At 39.9% G+C, this 20433-nt stretch overlaps 1 protein-coding gene across 1 annotated transcript; it reads right to left on the bottom strand.

Annotated features, from left to right (window-relative positions):
• Positions 1-2285: 2285 nt before the first annotated feature.
• LOC146567738 (uncharacterized) lies at positions 2286-10418 on the bottom strand. The gene is made up of 4 exons (XM_085287771.1): positions 10060-10418; positions 7508-7613; positions 4039-4722; positions 2286-3759 (listed from the first exon to the last, which is right to left on the bottom strand). The coding sequence occupies exons 2-4, from the start codon at positions 7523-7525 to the stop codon at positions 3349-3351; spliced, it is 1113 nt and encodes a 370-aa protein (XP_085143897.1). The 5' UTR covers positions 7526-7613; positions 10060-10418; the 3' UTR covers positions 2286-3348.
• Between the last annotated feature and the right edge of the window lie 10015 nt (positions 10419-20433).

Here is a 20433-nt window from a genome sequence, read left to right as displayed (position 1 = left end):
TATTTGTAGTCGACCAGGTGACAACAACAACGTCGAGAAAACGTCTATTTATAGTTGACCATCATTCCGCGCCGGACACCATCAAAAAGCCATCGATTTCTAGTAGTGCATTAAATTGCATTGCAACTGAGCGGGTATAAAGTACCGGAGAAAGTAGATTTATTGTTCTTTTGTTATCAATGACTTTGGTCTAGTTCACCAGCTTTGAAAAATCGTGTCGACCTGCAATTTATGTATAGTTGAGCGGGAAATTAAAGCAGCGATCACTTGGACTATTCCGCAGCACCCCTCTCACAGTGGTACATCCCTCCAGGTAACCATTGTCTTGTACAGTAGAGCGGGACATTAGATTTACTCTCAGCGGAATTGACCGGAGAAGGCATCAGTTCATGCACTGCACTGGCCTGCACCACGATTAGTATAAGGTAAGAATGAATGAATTTTCTTCTATTTGTTATTTCCACAGTTGCATTTGAATAACAGTAAAAAACTCGTTAATGTACAGTTTCTGACAAAATGTGGGAGCCCGAAATTGTGTCCACTTTTCATCTTACAACTCAGCTGGAGTTTCATACTTTTCTGTTATATTCTGTTACAAAGCTAGCCTAACGCTTCGAGGGTTCCTTTGTTAGCCTTGCCGTCGCCTCGGCCACCATTGACCCAGACTGTCGCTCTGTCTTTGCCTTTTTGCATAGTACTAAAAAAAAACATAGTGTAAATCTGTGATATATGATTGGTAAATGTAAAGGTAACTGTATAAATGTGTTCAATGACTTTGTTACTTTTGATGATTGGAGAGCACCCGCTTCAATTCGCACACGAAAACTTTAGACTCAGTTCGAATGCTCACGCGGTATGTCCACGTGACTTTACGTTGCACGCTCACCTTTACGTTGCACGCTCACCTTTACGTTGCACGCGTACATGACTTTCCGTTTGTGCCTTGAATAATGAATAAGGCTACGTCCACACGTACCAGGGTATTTTTGAAAACGCAGATTTTTCTATGCGTTTACACCTTTCGTCCACACGTAAACCTCGTTTTCGTTCGCTGAAAACGGAGATTTTAAAAAACGCCTGCCAGGGTGGATATTTTCGAAAACTCAAGTTTTTGCATTTACGTGTGGATGAGGAAAACTGAGAAAACGCAGCGTCAAAGGTGTGCGCCTATTTTGACGTCACACTGTGCACGTTTTTCTTTCGGTGCAATGAATTTCTACAATGGCGGACTTAGACAAACTTATACTTGAATGCAGAATGTTAAGCCATCACTTATGGATATATTAGGTTTTCGCCTCCCACTGCTTAAACCTGAACAACCACTTTATGAAGTGGTTCTGAGTGAGCTGGAGCTGTTTTGCAAAGAAGGATGGGCAAGGATTTCAGTCTCTAGATGTGCAAAGCTGGTAGAGACAGACCCTAAAAGACTGGCAGCTGGAATTGCAGCAAAAGCTGGTTCTACAAAGTATTGACTCAGGGGGCTGAATAATTACACACAGCCCACTTTGCAGTTATTTATTTGTAAAAAATGTTTGGAATCATGTAGGATTTCTGTTCCACTTCTCACGTGTGCACCACTTTGTGTTGGTCTTTCACGTGGAATTATAAATGTACATTAATACATTCAATAAAATTGATTCATGTTTGTGGCTGTAATGTGACAAAATGTGGAAAAGTTCAAGGGGGCCGAATAATTTTGCAAGCCACTGTAAGCGGGAGATTTTCCCAACGAAGAACCACTTACTGCTTAAAAGATAGAGAGTTAAAGTAGACTGTATACCCTCAGGTTAACTTTAAAGGTATTATTGAAGTCAGAGGCAGCATAAAAGTGACCCCCCCTTAGACTGATTTCTAGTTCTAGTGTCTTTATATTCCAGTGAGTTCTGCTTTTAGTTAGCAAACATAAACTAATGTAAGTCTATTAACGGCAACTGACTAACCAACCCGGTGAGTCGAGTCCCCTCGAGCAGTGCTCACTGACCAAGCCTAACACCAAACTGATGAAAACATGGTAGCATTTAGTCTGCATTTATAAATAAGGCAGCATTTATTTAAAACCTGCAACAATCTCTCCCAAAGTGATTGCAGTCACTTCAAGTCAGAGCGCAACTGTTTGCAGAAAGTTGGCCTCTTATAAGATGAGCTCCCTTATTCATTGTATTCCCAGAGTAATTCCCAGAGTATTTTATTTTCTTTAATAAATATCGATGTTTGGTGTCACTGTATTGAGACAACATCACAACGCAAAATATCAAGATGCTGTGCTGTATCGATCCCCCCCCCCCCCACCTCTACCGTATTACGGGTGAAAACACCAGTCAGCCAGAAGATCAAAACAATAGTTAAGTTCAAGTATTTATACAATATCAGTTAACTGTAAGGTAAAACAATATCTATAACAACAACTACTACTAAATACGGTGTCCCAATGGGAAAACCATTTAAACGTGACAGCGATAACATTTTGGAGAATCAAAATCCGTAAAAAATAAATAAATAAAAAAATAAAATAAAAAAGTAAAAGACTTGCAGCTTCCCAAATGTAACATTCAGGATTATTGATGCAAGTCCAGAAATCAGAGCCACAAAGTAGACAAAAGGAAAACATATTATTGATACAGAAGTTGTTTTCTATGCAAGATCACTGCAAAAATCCATACCTAATGTCCACCCTACTGTTACTCATTTTATATTAAGATTTAAAAATTAGTTGGTATTGGTATGGCGAGTGGCCTTCAATAATAGTAATAAATCACATAGCAATAGTACATTCATATAGTTGTAATAGGCATGAAAATATATTAAGTAATCCAAAGTATTCCGAATACGTAACTCTACCGGCATCCAGCATCTATCTACATGTAAAAAGAATTTGGTGTTTTCTGAGGGTCCAAAAAGAAATAATAGAATTTGAATTAATTTAAATTAAAACAATTTAGTTTAATACGACTAATAGGCATTACGAGCTCAGTCATGGGAAAAAAAACAACAAAAAAAAACAACAACAACATTTCGAATGTTATTTATTCCTGAATTGAAGTCCAAACATCAGAGCTACCTCATGAGATCCAAGTGTGACATCAGCTGACACTCTTTACAGGAGATTCCATCTGAACTCTGTGGAGCCTGATCTGGTTTGTAAGTCTGACCCTGAAACCAGAAGAGGATCTTTCTGTCTCTTCAGATTCACTGTGATCCAGTGCAGTCCGTCCTGCAGGATCGTGCTGATGTTTGCACAGAGCAGATAATGAAGTGAATGTTTTTGCACATTGGTAACAGTGAAACAGTTTATTTACAGTGAGGGATTGTTTATGTTCGGATTATAAACTGAGATTCTTAAAGCTCCTGTCACACTGTTATTAAGTTCACTTCAATATGTCGAAGTTCATGGCAATCACGAGTCCCTGAATATGAGAAACTTCTGTCACAGTGTCTACAGTTGTATGGTTTCTCTCCTGTGTGGACTCGTTTATGTACTTTAAGGTAACCTGCAGTGGTGAAGGATGACCCACACTGGTCACACACGTGCTTTTTAACCCCACTGTGAATGACTTCATGTCGTTTTAATTCACTTGGTTTGGGGAAACCTCTCCCACATTCTTTGCAGAAGTTCATTTTGTCTCCAGTGTGTCTACGCTGATGTACTTTTAGGCTTTGTTGATGACTGAAAGTTTTTCCACAAAGGTCACAGAGAAACTCTTTCCCACCACCACAGTGACGACAGGGTTGAGAACTGGATCCATCTGTGTCGCTCTGCTTCTAAACAAAGACACAAAGACAGTGAGAGTCAGGGAATTCCTTCAACATTTTAATCCTGAACATTGCCTGAAATAAAGCTCAAGCCCCGAGTTTGATTACACTAGAATCACGTCATATTTTCGGCCCTATGTTGTAGTGAGATAAGTTTGTGGGTGTTGTTTTCGCCGCTTTTAACTCCTCGCTGGTTAGCTAGTTTTAACGTCTCGTTTAGCTTTGAAATTAAACTTCATTCACATAATACTTCAAAATAACTGCAACTGAAAAAATATGAATACATACCTCACAGTAACTGCACTTGTAGAGTATTTTTCTGGTGTGAATCTGTTGATGCTTTCTCAGGGAATGTGGCTCTTTAAAAGCCTTTTCACACCAGTCACATTTATAAGGTCTCTCCTCAGTGTGGATAAACATGTGGTTTTTTAAGTGTGTGGCTGTTGTAAACAGTTTCCCACACTGATCGCACCAGTAAACATCCTGTCCAGTGTGAATGCGCAGGTGAATATTTCGTTTGACTAGCGAGCAGAATGTTTTTCCACAAATGTCGCAGCTATACGCCTGATTATTTTCAGAGTGGGTAACTAGATGATTTCGTAAGCTGCTACTACGAGCAAAAGCTTTACCACACTGATCACAGCTGTGTGCTTTAACTCCACTGTGGATGAGTTGGTGTCTTTTTAAGTGTCCAAGTTGGGTGAAAGATTTTCCACACAAGTCACAGCTGTACGGTTTAAGTCCGCTGTGGATGAGTTGGTGTGTTTTTAAGTTCGCAGCCAGGGTAAAAGACTTTCCACACAAGTCACAGTAGTGTGCTTTAACTCCACTGTGGATGAGTTGATGCCGTATCAGGTCAGACGTCCGATTAAAATCCTTCCCACACTCGTCACAGCTGTATTTCTTCTCCCCCTTTCTTCTGTGAGGTTTGTCGGCCTCCTGAGAGCGCTGACTTCTCGCTCCATGTTGGTCCTGCAGTGACAGAGATACAAACAGAGGCAGTGAGTGAAATGCAGTCGTGGAACAAACTGAAACTCCCTCCATTAGTGGAATCAAAGATTGATTAACTGATAATACTTTATTTATCCGGAGGAAAAATGTTTTAAAGACTGCCAGACGATCCGGCACCATCATGAGCACCCCTTCCAACCATACATAGAATACACAAACATAACATTGGGAAGTCAGGTGAGAGAGGTACGGAAAAAACAAAACAAAACAATGGAAATACAGAGTACATGAGGAAAGAAGAGGAGAAAATTTAAATCTGGTTTTCATCTTGAAGGAGAGTGTATATGATTGGGGAAACCTGCAGTCAGCTGAGACTGAAGAAGTCACTTGGATGAGTGATGAAACGTTTCTCCCACTAAAACCGCTACGTCCAGGTGAACAGAATCAACCTTTTGGGATTTACTTACCTGGATGATTAAGCACGGATCAAGACCTTATTTTGTTAACATTTTTAAAATGATAGCAGCACAAACAAAATATTTTGCAGCACAAACCAGCACAAACATAGCACAATTGATTGACACCAGTTTTGTTTGATTCCATTAATGTGGGGTGGCTGGTTGACCTCTGACCTCTAGAAATTTTTATTAATATTTTTAAAATGATAGCAGCAGAAACAAAAAAATTTGCAACACAAACATAACACAAATGTTTGACATCAATTTTGTTTGATTTAGTTAATGTGGGGGCGCTGGTTGACATTTTGACCCTTACATTTTCATTAATATCTTTAAAACAGAAGCAGCACAAACATAGCACAGTTGATTAACACCACTTTTGTTGGATTTGAAGAAGGTGAGTGGTAGGGGTGTAGCGATACACAAAATTCACGGTTCGATATTTTTTCGATACAAAAACAATGTTCATGCCTTTTTAATTTGTCATTTATTAAAATTATAAATATATATTTTAACTCAAAAGTACAGTTTTTAAATTTAATGTTGCTGAAACAACAAAACAAACAACAAAAATAAATCTATCTAATGGAGAAATCTTTGGAAAAGAGAGTTTATTACAGAGAAATGTCTCTTTCCAAAATAAAAGCTATACTATGCGCTTCTTCTGGGCTATATTCTCAGCAGCATATTAAACATATCAGGTCCCCATAAGGAGAATCCTGTGCTAACGGCTGTCTAAATGACTCGGGTAAAGTTTGTAGCATGCATGCTTGTTGTTTTTGTCTGCTTCCACTTGTCTTTGCACTAGGATGATGTCAGCGTAAACGTGCAGTCATATTCGTTGTGTTCCTACTAGTGCTGTCAGCGTTAATCTGAAATGACCTTAACGCCACAACACGGCAAATCTCCGTTAACGAGCTACCGCGGATTGTCCGTGCGTGGGGCTGGACGGCCAACACGTTAACGAGCTAACTGCGCTAACACACTAGTTCCCACCCATGTAATTGAGCATTGCGTGGCACATCCAACATACTGTTTTACTTTAGTCCATGACTCGCTTACCTTCAGGGTCATACGTCACATGAAAACCAAAATAATTCCAAACGCCAGATCTGAATGAGGGTGGGGGAGGTCCATGTTGCTGAGAGCTTAACTTCTGTCTTGCTAGCTTGCCCTGCGGTCAGTGAATCTGCACTCGACTGCTCCGCCTAGGCTGTACTGCCGAGCGCAGATCCACTGAGCGCTCAACACAGACAGCATCGTCAGAAGGAAAGTTGATAAAAGAAATTACAAATTGTGTATTGTTCGATACATATGCGTACCGAACCGAAAGCACTGTATCGAACGGTTCAATATCGATACGAGTATCGTTGCACCCCTAGTGAGGGGCCAACTTCACTCACATGGTTTGTCTAGGCATTACGGCTACTGTAATCAGAAGCGTCGCGGAGTAATACGTACCATGCTTCAACGTAATATTACCTTATTGTGTGTATAAGGACCACAAATGGCACGTGTTAAGAGACATGGCTGTCACACGGTACACAGTAGAACATGGGAACAGAGCAGCTGCGAAATCTGTCTTTGTTATTACGCTCAGCATCTTTTAGTTTACATTTTGACTGCACGGTTGCTTTTTGTTATGCGCAAAAACAACATTGTTTTATTTTATACCTTGAGCATTATTATTTAATAAATGCTGATAATTTATTTCTGAGTAATTTTTTCATGTACATCTATGCTGTCTGTTAATAAAACTGCCTCTGCGAAATCTGGGACACAGCTTTTACTAAGAACTCTTTTTGTTCTTACTTTATGGCTTAAAATAAATAATAATAATAATAATAATAATAATGGATTGGATTTATATAGCGCTTTTCAAGGCGCCCAAAGCGCTTTACAATGCCACTATTCATTCACTCTCACATTCACACACTGGTGGAAGCAGCTACAGTTGTAGCCACAGCTGCCCTGGGGCAGGCTGACAGAAGCGAGGCTGCCATATCGCACCATCGGCCCCTCTGACCATCACCAAATATCGAGATGTATATCGTATATCGCCATCCAGCTACAGAATATCGAGATATGAATTTTGGCGATATGGCCCAGCCCTGATCACGGGAGAAAATCTTTTACTTCATGAAAAATGGGCAGTCCAACTGATGATATTGTTTTAATGTGTGCTGATAAAATATGATCTTTGTATTTTCTTGCAACTTCTGTGGTTTTTGTTTGTGAATGTAGATTTTCTATTTATGGAGGAGCCCAGGATGGAAAATATAAAGCTGCTGTTAACATCCAGCTGTGCACACAGTTTCAATAACAGTGTAGCTGAGATATTTTCTCACCTCCTGTGTTGAAGTCATTGTTTCCTCTGTAGTGGCTGAGCTGAGTCCAAATGGCTGAAACTGTTCCTCTGCTGCTCCACCAGACTCTTCTCCTCCTGTTACTCAGCTGGGACACAAAAGTATAGATATGTATTTTATCCCTGACAAGAAGAAGCAGAGCAAATAAACATTACTACACTCAGTGACAACAATACCTATGAAGCTTCAAGGTGAAACCCCAGAAGCAAAAAGAAAGTCATCAGCTGTCTACAAGAACTTGAAAAAAGCCACTGAGCTCCCTGCATACCACCACCTTTACCCGGTGGATGCTGCACCCTGTATATATGAACTTCCATAGACACACAAAGATGGAGTCCCACTCAGGCTCATTGGTAGCAGCATAGCAACAGTTAGACCTCTGCCTTACCACCACATATTTTAAATACAACGAGGGTGTGTTGTTCCCCAGTGTTACTCACTGCATCCAACCTATAAATGGAGGAAGTGGAAAGAAGGTCCTTGGCTCTTTAACGGGGACAGCACCGAGCCACATGATAGAGTGAAGGGTTAGCCCTGATTTTTTTCTGCTGTGCTGCTTTATTAAAAAAATTGTTTAAGATGTCCAGCATATGTGATTTTTTTTTTATATGAAGTTATTCCCTTTTGAACAAAACTCAAAACAAACCCTAATAAATCTTTCAGTCATTTCAAAGTCTGTAAATATCTTTATTAAATCATAAGTAGGGGTGGGCGGTATAAACGGTATACGGTAGAGACGATATAAATTTGGCCAACGGTAGAGATTTTGACTATATCGCTCTATCGCAATAGCACATGTTGTTGGTGTCAACAAGCTCCGCCTGTTTTGGTCGGAGGCATTGCAGCTGCTGCAAACAACATCGTCTGCAAATTATGGCGGGCGACAGTCACAGCAAAGAGACGAAGCACTTTTGGAATATGAGGAAAGCCAAAAACTGCGCTTCCTCCACTTCTTTAACATTAATTCATTAATGTTGAATTCTCTGGCAGCTGCTCTATTCCCATGTTGTTGCAGTATATTAATGACTAACCTCGTATTGTGGATGAATAATCTCAGTTGTTCTCCTGACTGAAGTTTGGTCTGTTTAGAGCATCCTGGCATGCGATTGCATTTGTCCTTAACCACCAGAAACCCTCACGTTACCTTTAATCGAGTGGAAAAAAGTTAGCGTTCATCCTTTAGCTAATGTTATGCTAACTAGGGCTGTGTGATGTGACCAAAATCTCATATCCCGATATAAGACATCTATCGTCCGATAACGATATAAATCACAAAAATGTAAAATTTTCCATAAATTCTGTGAATCTCGGGCAGCTCGACTTGTGTGAAATGTTTCCTGCTGGGTGTCGTGTACCTGGAGTCGAGTGTTTTAACCGATGCATGAAACGATACATTTTTAGACATAAGTTGTAACGGACGCCGTTTTCTTTGTGAGTATTTATTACACAGCCTGCTGCGGGGAAAAGCCTGTTCTAACGTTTGAGTCTAAGGTTTATTTTTTATTTTTTTGCAACAGCAGGAAACAAACGATAGCGTAAAATGTAAAATTATATCAGACAGCCCTAACGCTAACGTAGCTGTTTTGCAAGCGATCACGTGGTACATCATTATATACTGTGTACTTTCAACCAAAAGGCAAATAACCAAACCACATGTACATCTAATAAAAGATATAAATATTGAAACACTGATCCAACATTATCCTTTATTGACGGATCATTTGATCTTACACTTTTACCTGAATGTGGCTGCTGGGTTTAATATCGGCACATGCACATATGACAAATTAACCAGCTTCTCTCGTTCCATTTCAAACAGGACAGTGGTAACAACAATTTTAAGTTGTAGATTTTAAATAGGCTACATAAATTCCAATGGGAGCAACAGGACGGTCAAATGTCGCTGATTTTACTACAGAGTAGGACGGACTGTAGAGTAGCAAACATCGGAAAACACGCTCTCAACACTGCAGGTTACCTGGTGTAATGTTTTTCAGCTAAAAAGGAAACACGGTCTGACTCCTACATAACTGAAGGTTAAATGCAGCTAATATGTCCTGGTTTAAGGCAGGCACTCACACCTCCGCTCTGCTGCGTCTCAGCCACCATCGCTCTGGCAGAAAGGACAACAGAGCCAGAGTAGGGGAGAGGCGAGCTGGAACAGACCATACCATTTTTTTTTTTGGGGGGGGGGGTCTATACTTTTGTTTTTAAAATATTACGTCTCAACCAAATACTATATGCTTTTTATAAAGTACTGTGAATCTTTGGGGGTCCTGTGATTCAAAAATGGGCTAAAAACGCCCCCGAGTCACAGCAAGAAATAATCGAGCAAAACGCGAGCAAACGCTCAACTTCTCCCAGCATGCTGAGCTAATGGTTAGTTGGTGTTTTTCTCCAAACACTCTCTCACTCTTCTCTCAACGTGTTCACAATAAACTGTGAACAGACACCGAGGAGAGCAGCAGAAGACCTCATTCAGGAGCTAAACTCAACATGAACTGAACTCACAGTAAAGTTAGCTCGGTGCTTACCTTTAGATGAGCCCACAAACCGAGAGAAACTCCGCGATGAAGCTGCAACTCTTTCCAAACACAGGAAACAGATCAGGGAGCAGAGACCCACGTGGTTCACGCTGATCTCAGCTACGATCCAGGAGACAAGGGTGGGCAGATCGATGCAGATATCGATCAGGACGTTGGTAGTGGTTTATGATCGATACTTTAGTTTGTTTCTCTCCTCTAAGTTCACTAATTTACTCCCGTTTCATGAAAAGCAGCTCTTTCCGCGCGACCGGGGGGAGGGTCTGGTTGCACCCGCTGGGGAGCGCCATATTGGGACCTCCGCAGTAACCGGACACAGGTGACCTCCACACTAACCGGAAACACGTGACCACACTAACCGGAAACACGTGACCTCCAAAGTCGGCAGAAATATGTTCTTTTTTTATTATTATTTCTTGTCTCGTTCCTGCATGGATCCTTAACCTTGCAAGTGGATCGTAAAGGTTGGCACAGAGTCTTTCATGTATAAATTTGCCGTTAATAATGATATAATTCTAGGAATCATCTAGTTTGCTTACACTTTGTTAGCGTTACAACAACGGTCAGACCCCCGAGGTAGTGATGGCCAAATGAAGCTTTCTGAAGCTTGTATTGAAAAACGGTTCATTACTCGGAGCTTTTCAACACAGTCCTCTCTGGTGACATCTGGTGGCCAAAAATATGAAGAGCAGCTTGAATCCACAAAATAAAACCAACTGCTTCATTATGATTGCCCACTCACTCTACAGAGTGGAATTCTATCTGATATTGGGCCACTGTTGTGTTGCTTTGAACGTGTATTTTTGGGGGGTTAAAAAAATGCGGTTTATTTGTTTAATAAATAATTTCGACCAGTAAACTCTCCTTGTTTAAATATGCACCATGGTGTGGTCTTTCTTTGCTTGTGACTTCTTGATGTTGGTAAATACAATAATTGAAAAATACCACATTACATATAATATACATATAATAATGTACAACACATTCTGGAGTATGCTTCTGCTGTGAGGTCCCGCCTCCATGCACTTGTGCAAGAGCTAGATGGGTGTATTTATAAATAATATTATATTGGGGAAATTTTCCTATACATATTTTTGACCTGGGGGTAGAACTGATTGTGAAAGGGAAAATGCTTATGAACTTGCAAATTAAAAGCATGATGCATTTAAGGTAACCCTTTTTCATTTTTATTTAAGAAGAGAATTTGTTCCACTGTGCGATGGCTGAAACTGTTCCTTTTCGTGGAGATAATTTCTCCTGCATTAAGGAAAATCCCTTCACGTGGAACAGAAGAGGCTGGAGTGCAGAGAAACTGGTAGAGATGCAGTTATACAGTCTACCTGGGCCCCACAAACTCAGCTAAAGAGAATAAATAGATTAAATTGCTGCACATTTGGCAGACTAAGATTTTCAGATTAATTAAACAATAAAATATATCTTTTACAACATTACATGTAAAGAGTCAAGTGGAAGTTTTTCTAAAGTTACTTAATTATATTTATATTATGAAAGCAGATTTTTTTTGACATTAAGTTTTTTCCCATCCATACATTCGCTTCCACTTATCCTTTTCAGGGTCGCGGGGGGCGCTGGAGCCTATCCCAGCTGTCATAGGGCGAGAGGCGGGGTACACCTTGGACAGGTCGCCAGTCTATCGCAGGGCCAACACACAGGGACAGACAACCATTTACACCTAGTGGCAATTTGGATTATCCAATTAACCTATCCCCACAAGCTGCATGTCTTTGGACGGTGGGAGGAAGCCGGAGTACCCGGAGGGAACCCACGCAAACACGGAGAGAACATGCAAACTCCACACAGAAAGACCCTGGCCTGATGTTGGAATTGAACTCAGGACCTTCTTGCTGTGTGGCAACAGTGCTAACCACCGTGCCACCGTTTTCCCATTATAAGATAAAATAAACACGCACAAAACAAAAGCAAACAACAAGAACACAAAGCTGGAAAACCCACCCAACTGACCAAAATCAACTCAAAATTCTCCCACACAACAGAACCTCCTCTCCTCCTCGCTGGCTCCATGTCTCTCAGTAGAAATATCAGTGGTTCGCTATCTGTCACCATCACAACACCACAAATCCCGCGAATGACTCACTTCCTTATAAACCATTGAATCAGATACCGAAGCAGTTAGGTTCTAAATGAAGTTTCGGACGTCGCTGATCACGTGACTCTGGCCAAACGAATCAAGCTTCGACACAGAGCTTCTGAAGCAGTGTGTTGATTTTTTTGACACACGCACCGGAGCGTCAGCTTCAAGCGGGCCATCACTACCCCGAGGTATCTAAACTTTAGTAAGGAATGTGCACTTTTGACACCTCTGGTTAGCATTTAGTGGTCAGTTTCAAACGTATTTGATTTTTGCTTGTTATGAACAAATTCACTTCACTGCTTTTCACGATCTGTAACATCAATGCACGTTGTTCCGTTTACTGCATATTGCACTTTATTTATGTCTCTCATTCCACCTGCATCAACATTGTAAAGATCGTCACAAAGAGATGTATACATTTATAAATACTAATATTCTCTATTCCATTCTGCCTCCAAGCCAGAATTGCAGGAATGCACAACATGTTGCAGAAGACTCTTTCACTGCCCTCTGTGCCCCACTCTCAGCCCTGCTGTCAGGGCAAAGATCGAGGAGCATATAAATGGACACAGTAAAAATGCTTTGCCTTTCAAAGGTATGTTGGTATTAAATATACCTCATAGTTAAAGTTATAAATATGCACTTCTTTTCAGCACTTCTGCAGTCTCTTTGTTGACTTTAAAGTTGCTTTTCACATTGTACAGTTCAGGTCATTCATCAGTGAGAGAAAAAGTGTGTTTTCATTAATTTTTTTTTTCCTGTTCACCACATTTCCTGACAGCTCTTGTGATCCACACCATTTTGCTTTCATTATTGAGGATGGCTTGGATGTTTTTGTTAATATGTACAATCTGATTGTTAGATAAACTGATTGCATTCTATACAACTACATTTAAATTACATGTTGTTTTTCTCTCTCTTACAGACAAAATGATATGCCGGTGCACTTTCACTGCCCTGTCTGTAACATGACAGTCATACAGCGTGGTGATATGGCAAGGCATTAATTGTCATGTCAGCATTCAGGACTGCTCCCCACTGAACTCTCCGTGGAGCCCCATCTCCCTCTCGATGTCTTGTCTCCAGCATCAAAACCATTATCTGAATCTTCAGTAGAACATTCATGTGCTCCCTCTGTGCTGAATGAAACTGTGGCTTGTGGAAAGTCCATGAAAATGAAATTCCCTCACTGTGATCTTAGTCTTTTTAAAAAAAACTTCAAGGCTCACATGATGAGGAGGCATTCAAACAGATCAATAGGTGTTTTCCTGGCCTGTCATCTGCAGTGTTTTTGTGTAGAGGGACTTCTTCCTCTTTTTTTTTCAGTTTGCAGAGGACATGGAGCTCTTTTTAAATGTGCTGACGAGCAGGGACTACGGGTCAATGTGATGTTTGACATTTCATGGACAGATGAAGGCACTGGCTGTTTGTTTGTGTTTTTATGTGTTGTTTGTTTTTCAGTGTACAGAATTCCAATTAAGCTTATTATAAAATGTTGTTCACTTTTTTATGTCCATACTCATAGTAAAAGTTTTAAGTGTAAATGTAACAGCATTGTTTATACTTGTAACTTGCTATTAACATTAATGTATTACCCTGTAATCAATAATATTTTATACATTTTACGCATTAACCCTCTGGGCTCTATCCTGGCCATTTGTGGCCACTTCACTTCTTTTTTTTGACTACTACACTGCAGTGGACCAAAAGAATGACACAGGTTTGATCTTAAGGATCTAATAGTTGTGTGTGTCTGTGCATGACATTACAACGCAAATATGTATTTGCAAGATGGACTGGAATAAATTATGATGCATGAAATATTACACAGGCTGCAGTGAATTTCTGTTGATACAGACTATTGAGCTTTGAGTTTCCCAGTCAAACTTAGCTGTGAAGCACCTGCTAAAAACACTTTGACTCTTGTAGATTTCATAACAAGACACCATAGCCAAAATATCAACTCTAAAAAAAAATTCAAAGCTGGAGTTCTCCCACCCCTGCTCGCTGGAGTTCTCCCACCCCTGCTGTAAGGTAAAGACCCTACAGAGAGAACAGAGAAAACCACAACTACCAGTTGACTTCTATGAGCAGTGGAAAGGAAAAACTCCCCTTTAACACCAGCAGACCCAGCCAGGCTCCACCATCAGCCAGCAGGCCACAGCCAGGCTCCACCATCAGCCAGCAGGCCACAGCCAGCAGACCCAGCCAGGCTCCACCATCAGCCAGCAGGCCACAGCCAGGCTCCACCATCAGCCAGCAGGCCACAGCCAGCAGACCCAGCCAGGCTCCACCATCAGCCAGCAGGCCACAGCCAGGCTCCACCATCAGCCAGTAGGCCACAGCCAGGCTCCACCATCAGCCAGCAGGCCACATCCAGCAGACCCAGCCAGGCTCCACCATCAGCCAGCAGGCCACAGCCAGGCTCCACCATCAGCCAGCAGGCCACAGCCAGGCTCCACCATCAGCCAGCAGGCCACAGCCAGGCTCCACCATCAGCCAGCAGGCCTAGCCAGGCGCCATCATCAGAAATTCCGCTTCCGGGTCCCTCGTGGTGGCCGCCTCGTGCTCTCGCTTCAGTATGCCACCCAAGAAAGGCCCAACACCAGAGGAGGTTGAGGACATTAAAACCTCCCTCGGAGCGCTGTGCGGAGACGTGGCCGCAGTCAGGGCACAGCAGGAGCTGCTTCTGGGGCTTCTGGAGGAGGTAAAACAGCTACGCCTCCAAAATGCCGAGAAGGACAGACGGATCATGGATCTCGAGCGGCGGGTGGATGAGCTGGAGCAGTACACCCGTACGAACGACGTGGTCATCAGCGGTATTAAAATCAAGCCGCGCTCGTACGCGCGCGCGGTGGCCGGGAACGTCGGGGAGCCCAGCGACGAGGAGACCCGCTCGGTAGAGCAACAGGTGGCGTCCTTCCTCCAAAGCAAGGGGATAGAGATGGACCTGGAGCACATAGAAGCATGTCACTCACTGCCCAGGAGGAGTGACAGACTGCCGGCCATCATTATGAGATTTGTCAATCGGAAGAACAAGGTCGCACTGCTGAAACAAGGACGCAAACTGAAAGGCACGGACGTTTTCATTAATGAGCATCTGACACGAAAAAACGCAGACATCGCGAGGAAGGCAAGGCAACTGAAGAAGAACGGTAAAATACAACATACATGGGTAACAAACTGTAAGATTTTCATTAAGCTAAACGGGACACCAGAAGAGGCAAAAGTACTGATAGTGAGGAACATGGAGGATCTGGACAAGTATAACTGACACCAATGTATCAATTACACCAGGAAATGACATGGACACGTTGAAATCAATTCTTCAACAGAAAGTAATTGATCTAGATTGTGAATATAAGGAGCATAATATAATAGATCCAGAAATAGATTCTGAAAGTAACTTTCTCTCTTCTTTTGTTAAAAATTGTAATTATTTCACTCAGGAACAATATGAAAAAGAAATTAACCTAGACGGGAAGCTCTCATTAATTCACTTTAACAGCAGAAGTATGTACTCTAATTTTGATTTCATTAAGGACTATTTGCAACAATTTTCTCGCCCCTTTAGTGTTATAGCCATCACTGAAACTTGGTTCAATGTCGATAAAGGAATAGATTTTTGTTTGAATGGATATGATTTAAAATACATGAATAGATTAAATAAGGCGGGAGGCGGGGTTGCTATATATGTTCATAACTCTATAAAATATAATGTTGTAACAACTATGTCTATGGCTATTGATGGAATTTTGGAATGTTTGACTATTGAGATTATGAATGAAAAAAAGAGAAATGTTATAATAAGTTGTATATATCGGACACCCAGTTCAAGTATTGACACTTTTAATGAATGGATAGAAAAAACGTTGCTTCGGTGAACCAAAAATTACTATTTATCTGTGGTGATTTTAACATTGATTTGCTAAATCCAACAAGGTTAAAAGCCATTGATGACTTTACTGACACAATGTACAGCTTATCACTATATCCAACAATAACAAAGCCAAGCAGAATAACTTCACATAGCGCCACTATTATTGACAACATTTTTACTAATGTCATGGATTTCCAAATTAATAGTGGTCTGCTTGTCTGTGATATAACTGACCACTTACCAGTTTTTACTTTGTGTGACTGTGATTTAAAAAAATAGATACCAAGATCATGATAGCAAAGCGAACAATAAATGAAGAAGCAATTCATGCCTTCAATTTCGATTTAGCACAACAAGATTGGAGTTCGGTGTATGAAGAGTCAGATGTGGACAAGGCTTATGATAATTTTCTAGATATTTTTACTATGTGGTACAATAAACATTGTCCTGTAAACGAACACATGACAAAGAAAAAAAAGATAAAAAGTCCTTGGCTCACAAAAGGAATTATTAATGCTTGCAAAAAGAAAAACAATCTGTATAAACAGTTTATCAAAGTAAAAACAAAAGAAGTGGAACAAAGATATAAAGCATATAGAAATAAATTGACTGATATTATAAGAACGAGCAAACAACTTTATTATAGAAGAAGATTATATGAAAATAAAAACAATATAAAAGGAACTTGGGATGTGTTAAACAACTTAATTAAACAAGGATCTTCTGGAACATCATATCCTGAATATTTTACTGATGCAAATGGTGAAAATCACAACATGAGTAATATTGTCGATGGGTTCAATAAATTCTTCATAAATGTTGGCCCTGAACTAGCAGCGGACATCCCGTGTCATAAAAATGAAAACATCAGTAATATAAAATCAAATCCCTTTTCACTGTTCCTCTCAGCTACAAATGAGCAAGAAGTAATAAATATCACATTAAAATGTAAAAGTAAGTCTTCAATGGATTATCATGACATAAATATGTCTGTAGTTAAACAGGTTATTCTGAATATTGCTAGTCCCTTAACATATATCTGTAATTTATCATTTCAGTCCGGTTGTTTTCCAAAAAAAATGAAAATTGCGAAAGTAATACCACTATATAAAAGTAATGACAAACACAGTTTTACCAATTATAGGCCTATTTCTCTACTGCCTCAATTCTCAAAAATTCTAGAAAAACTTTTTAATTCAAGATTAGAAAAATTCCTTGAAAAACATCAAATAATAAATGTTGGTCAGTATGGTTTCAGAACGCAAAGAACCACTTCAATGGCGATAATTGAGGCAGTAGAAGAAATTACTGATACACTGGATAAAAATAAATATGCAGTTGGTATTTTTGTTGACCTCAAAAAGGCCTTCGACACAATCAATCACTCAATTTTACTGGATAAATTGGAAAGATATGGTATTCGAGGGAAAGCTGGTAACTGGTTAAAAAGTTACCTAACAGGTCGGGAACAATATGTTAGCATAGGGCATTACCATTCAGAGAAACTTGGTATTACATGTGGTGTTCCCCAAGGGTCAGTGTTGGGACCAAAACTTTTCAATGTATACATAAATGATATTTTTGATGTTTCTCAAGTACTTAAACTCATACTGTTCGCAGATGACACCAACATATTTTTCAGTAGCGATGATTATACTGATCTTGTAATGACCGTAAACAGGGAGCTAAAATTAATAAAAAAATGGATGGACATAAATAAATTATCATTAAATATAAATAAAACTAAAGCAATGTTTTTTGGTAATTTAAAATATAATATAGAATTACCAATTATCATTGAAGGTGTACCAATTGATAATGTGAGTGAAAACAAATTTTTGGGAGTTATAATTGATAACAAAATTTCATGGAAACCCCACGTCAGACACATAAAAACCAAAATTTCCAGAAGCCTCGCAGTTTTGAACAAAGTGAAACAATTCCTTGATAAAGATGCACTTCGTACTCTGTACTGTACCCTGGTTCTTCCATATCTTACATATTGTGTGGAAGTGTGGGGAAATACATATAAAAATACAACTAATCCATTAGTCACAGTACAGAAACGAGCACTGCGTATTATTCACAAGGCTGGTTATCTAGATCATACTCACAAATTCTTTCTTCAGGCAAAGTTACTTAAATTCCAGGATCTGGTTAATTACAATACATCCATAATTTTGTATAAAGCTTTTACTAAACTTTTACCGGCAAATTTACAAACTAGATTTGAAATTCGAGAAAAGGTTTATAATGTGAGAGGCTTTGGAGAATTCAAATTACCCAGAACTCGAACAACCCGTAAAGGCTTTTGTGTGTCTGTATGTGGTGTGAAAATCTGGAACAGTCTGAGTTTACAATTGAAACAATGCAAAAATATTCATAGATTTAAATTTCTCTACAAACAGTTGGTCTGGTCACAGTATACTCAATGATGGGTTTTAGTGTGCTCTGTAATGTCTGTCCTCTTACCATTGCTGGTATGGATTCCAAAAAAAAAATAAATAAATAAAGTGTGCGTATGTATGTACATATATGTACTTGTGTGTGTAGATATATATGTATGTATATGTATGTGTGTCTGTTACTTGTAGTTATTACTGCCTGTTACCTGTGGTAATGCAATTTATAATTTATATATTCTGTATTCAGCTATGAAGGCTCTAATTGTTGGTTGCGAGCTGCCGCTTAGATGCTTGTATGTGCCCGGGGCTGTTGATGGGTCTGTATGCAATGATGGGCGTAGCTGCGGGAAGTTTATTGTTTTTTTTTGTTGATGAGTGAGTATAGGGGTGGGATTTAATAAGTTTTCTTCGTCCCACTCCTTTTTCAGGCAAGTTTTGTTTTTTGTTTTGTGTATTTTATGTTCAATATAGGTATTTGTTGTGCCTGAAAATGAATAAATAAATGAATGAATGAATGAAACATACAGCAACAAACACTGTTAGCAAATGTGTCCTGGAGTTTATGCAGGTGCAGAAAGTGCTGCTGCTGTAAGTAAGCCTAACAGCTTCCAGATCACTTATTTTTCTGGAAAGATGGTAGGAAGGGCATCACTGCTCATCTCTACAGTCTCCCAGATCTTGGAATACAAGCCTTTGTCCCATGAAAACCACTTCACAGTAGTAGGAGTCCACTAAAACCTACAAATGAAGAGTGATCCTGGAAGAAATAGGGCGCACATTAGTGACCTCACCAACTGCAAGACAGACTTGTCCCTGATGCTTATATGAAAAAAAGAAATAGGAAGATTTATGAAACCATTAGGACTTCATCACCTTTTTATCTGAAAAGTTCCTGGTAATATATAGCCTAACTGGCATTTAAAGAGTAAAAAGAATGTAGAAAAAACTTTGGTTTTGATGAAATGGACTGGTGATAATTTAAAGTGTCAAGTCAGTAAAAGTAGATAAATGTTTTAATAAATATACATTTTACAGCATTTTGTGAACATACACAAAAGGAGGGCCATTTTTGGCAACGGACAAGCTGAGAGAGAGTTTTATATTTTTGCTCACCTTGGAAAAGAATAATAGTGCACAATAATCAATGTTGATGTTAATCAATTAGATGTCCCAGACTACTATTAATAATACAGCGGTCCCTCGTTTATCACAGGAGTTACGTTCTAAAAATAACCTGCAATAGGTGAAATATGCGAAGTAGTTTATTTTTCTTCATTTTGTCATTTTTCCATTATGTGTTTTATCCTATTAGGGGCCATCGTGGCTCAAGAGTTGGCAGTTTCTCTTGTAATCAGGAGGTTGCCGGTTTGAACCCCAGCTCCGACAGTCTCGGTCGTTGTGTCCTTGGGCAAGACACTTCACCTGTTGCCTACTGGTGGTGGTCAGAAGGCCCGGTGGCGCCAGTGTCTGGCAGCCTCGCCTCTGTCAGTGCGCACCAGGGTGGCTGTGGCTACAATGTAGCTGCCATCACCAGTGTGTGAATGTGTGTGAATGGGTGGATGACTGAATGTGTAAAGTGCTTTGGGGTCCTTAGGGACTAGTAAAGCGCTATACGAATTCAGGCCATTTACCATTTCCCTATTGTAAACTGTCCTTGGGTGTCTTGAAAGGCGCCTTTTAAATAAAATGTATTATTATTATTATTAGTAGTAGTAGTATTAGCTAAAAAAAAAAAAAACCGTAGAGGGACGTTGTTAGCTGGCAGTTTTTTCAATGTTGAAATTTCCACATTCCGACACTTCAAATGCTTCAGGAGCTTTCCGCTCAACATCAGCACCACGGAAATACACAAATACATCCGTAGACTCCAGACAGAATTGGCAATGTGTTTTCGTGACTTTCAAGTGTATGGACCAATGTTTTCTTCTCTGATCAAAGCAGAAAGCTTTAATGAGCAGCTGGATTTG

The sequence above is a fragment of the Mchenga conophoros genome, linkage group LG9 (genome assembly GCF_057382185.1).
Source record: "Mchenga conophoros isolate Kocher_MC1m ecotype Shallow Benthic linkage group LG9, M_conophoros_male_GT1.1, whole genome shotgun sequence".
NCBI lineage: Eukaryota > Metazoa > Chordata > Actinopteri > Cichliformes > Cichlidae > Mchenga > Mchenga conophoros.
The sequence above is the reverse complement of the archived record's forward strand: the minus strand, read 5'-3'. Positions and strand labels throughout refer to the sequence as shown.

What these genes read in the sequence shown, in the direction of transcription:
- LOC146567738 (XM_085287771.1), bottom strand. An exon ending in ACAAGTGCAGTTACTGTGAG is followed by an intron (nt 3,760 to 4,038) that starts GTATGTATTCAT and finishes GTCTTTGTTTAG; the next exon opens with AAGCAGAGCGACACAGATGG.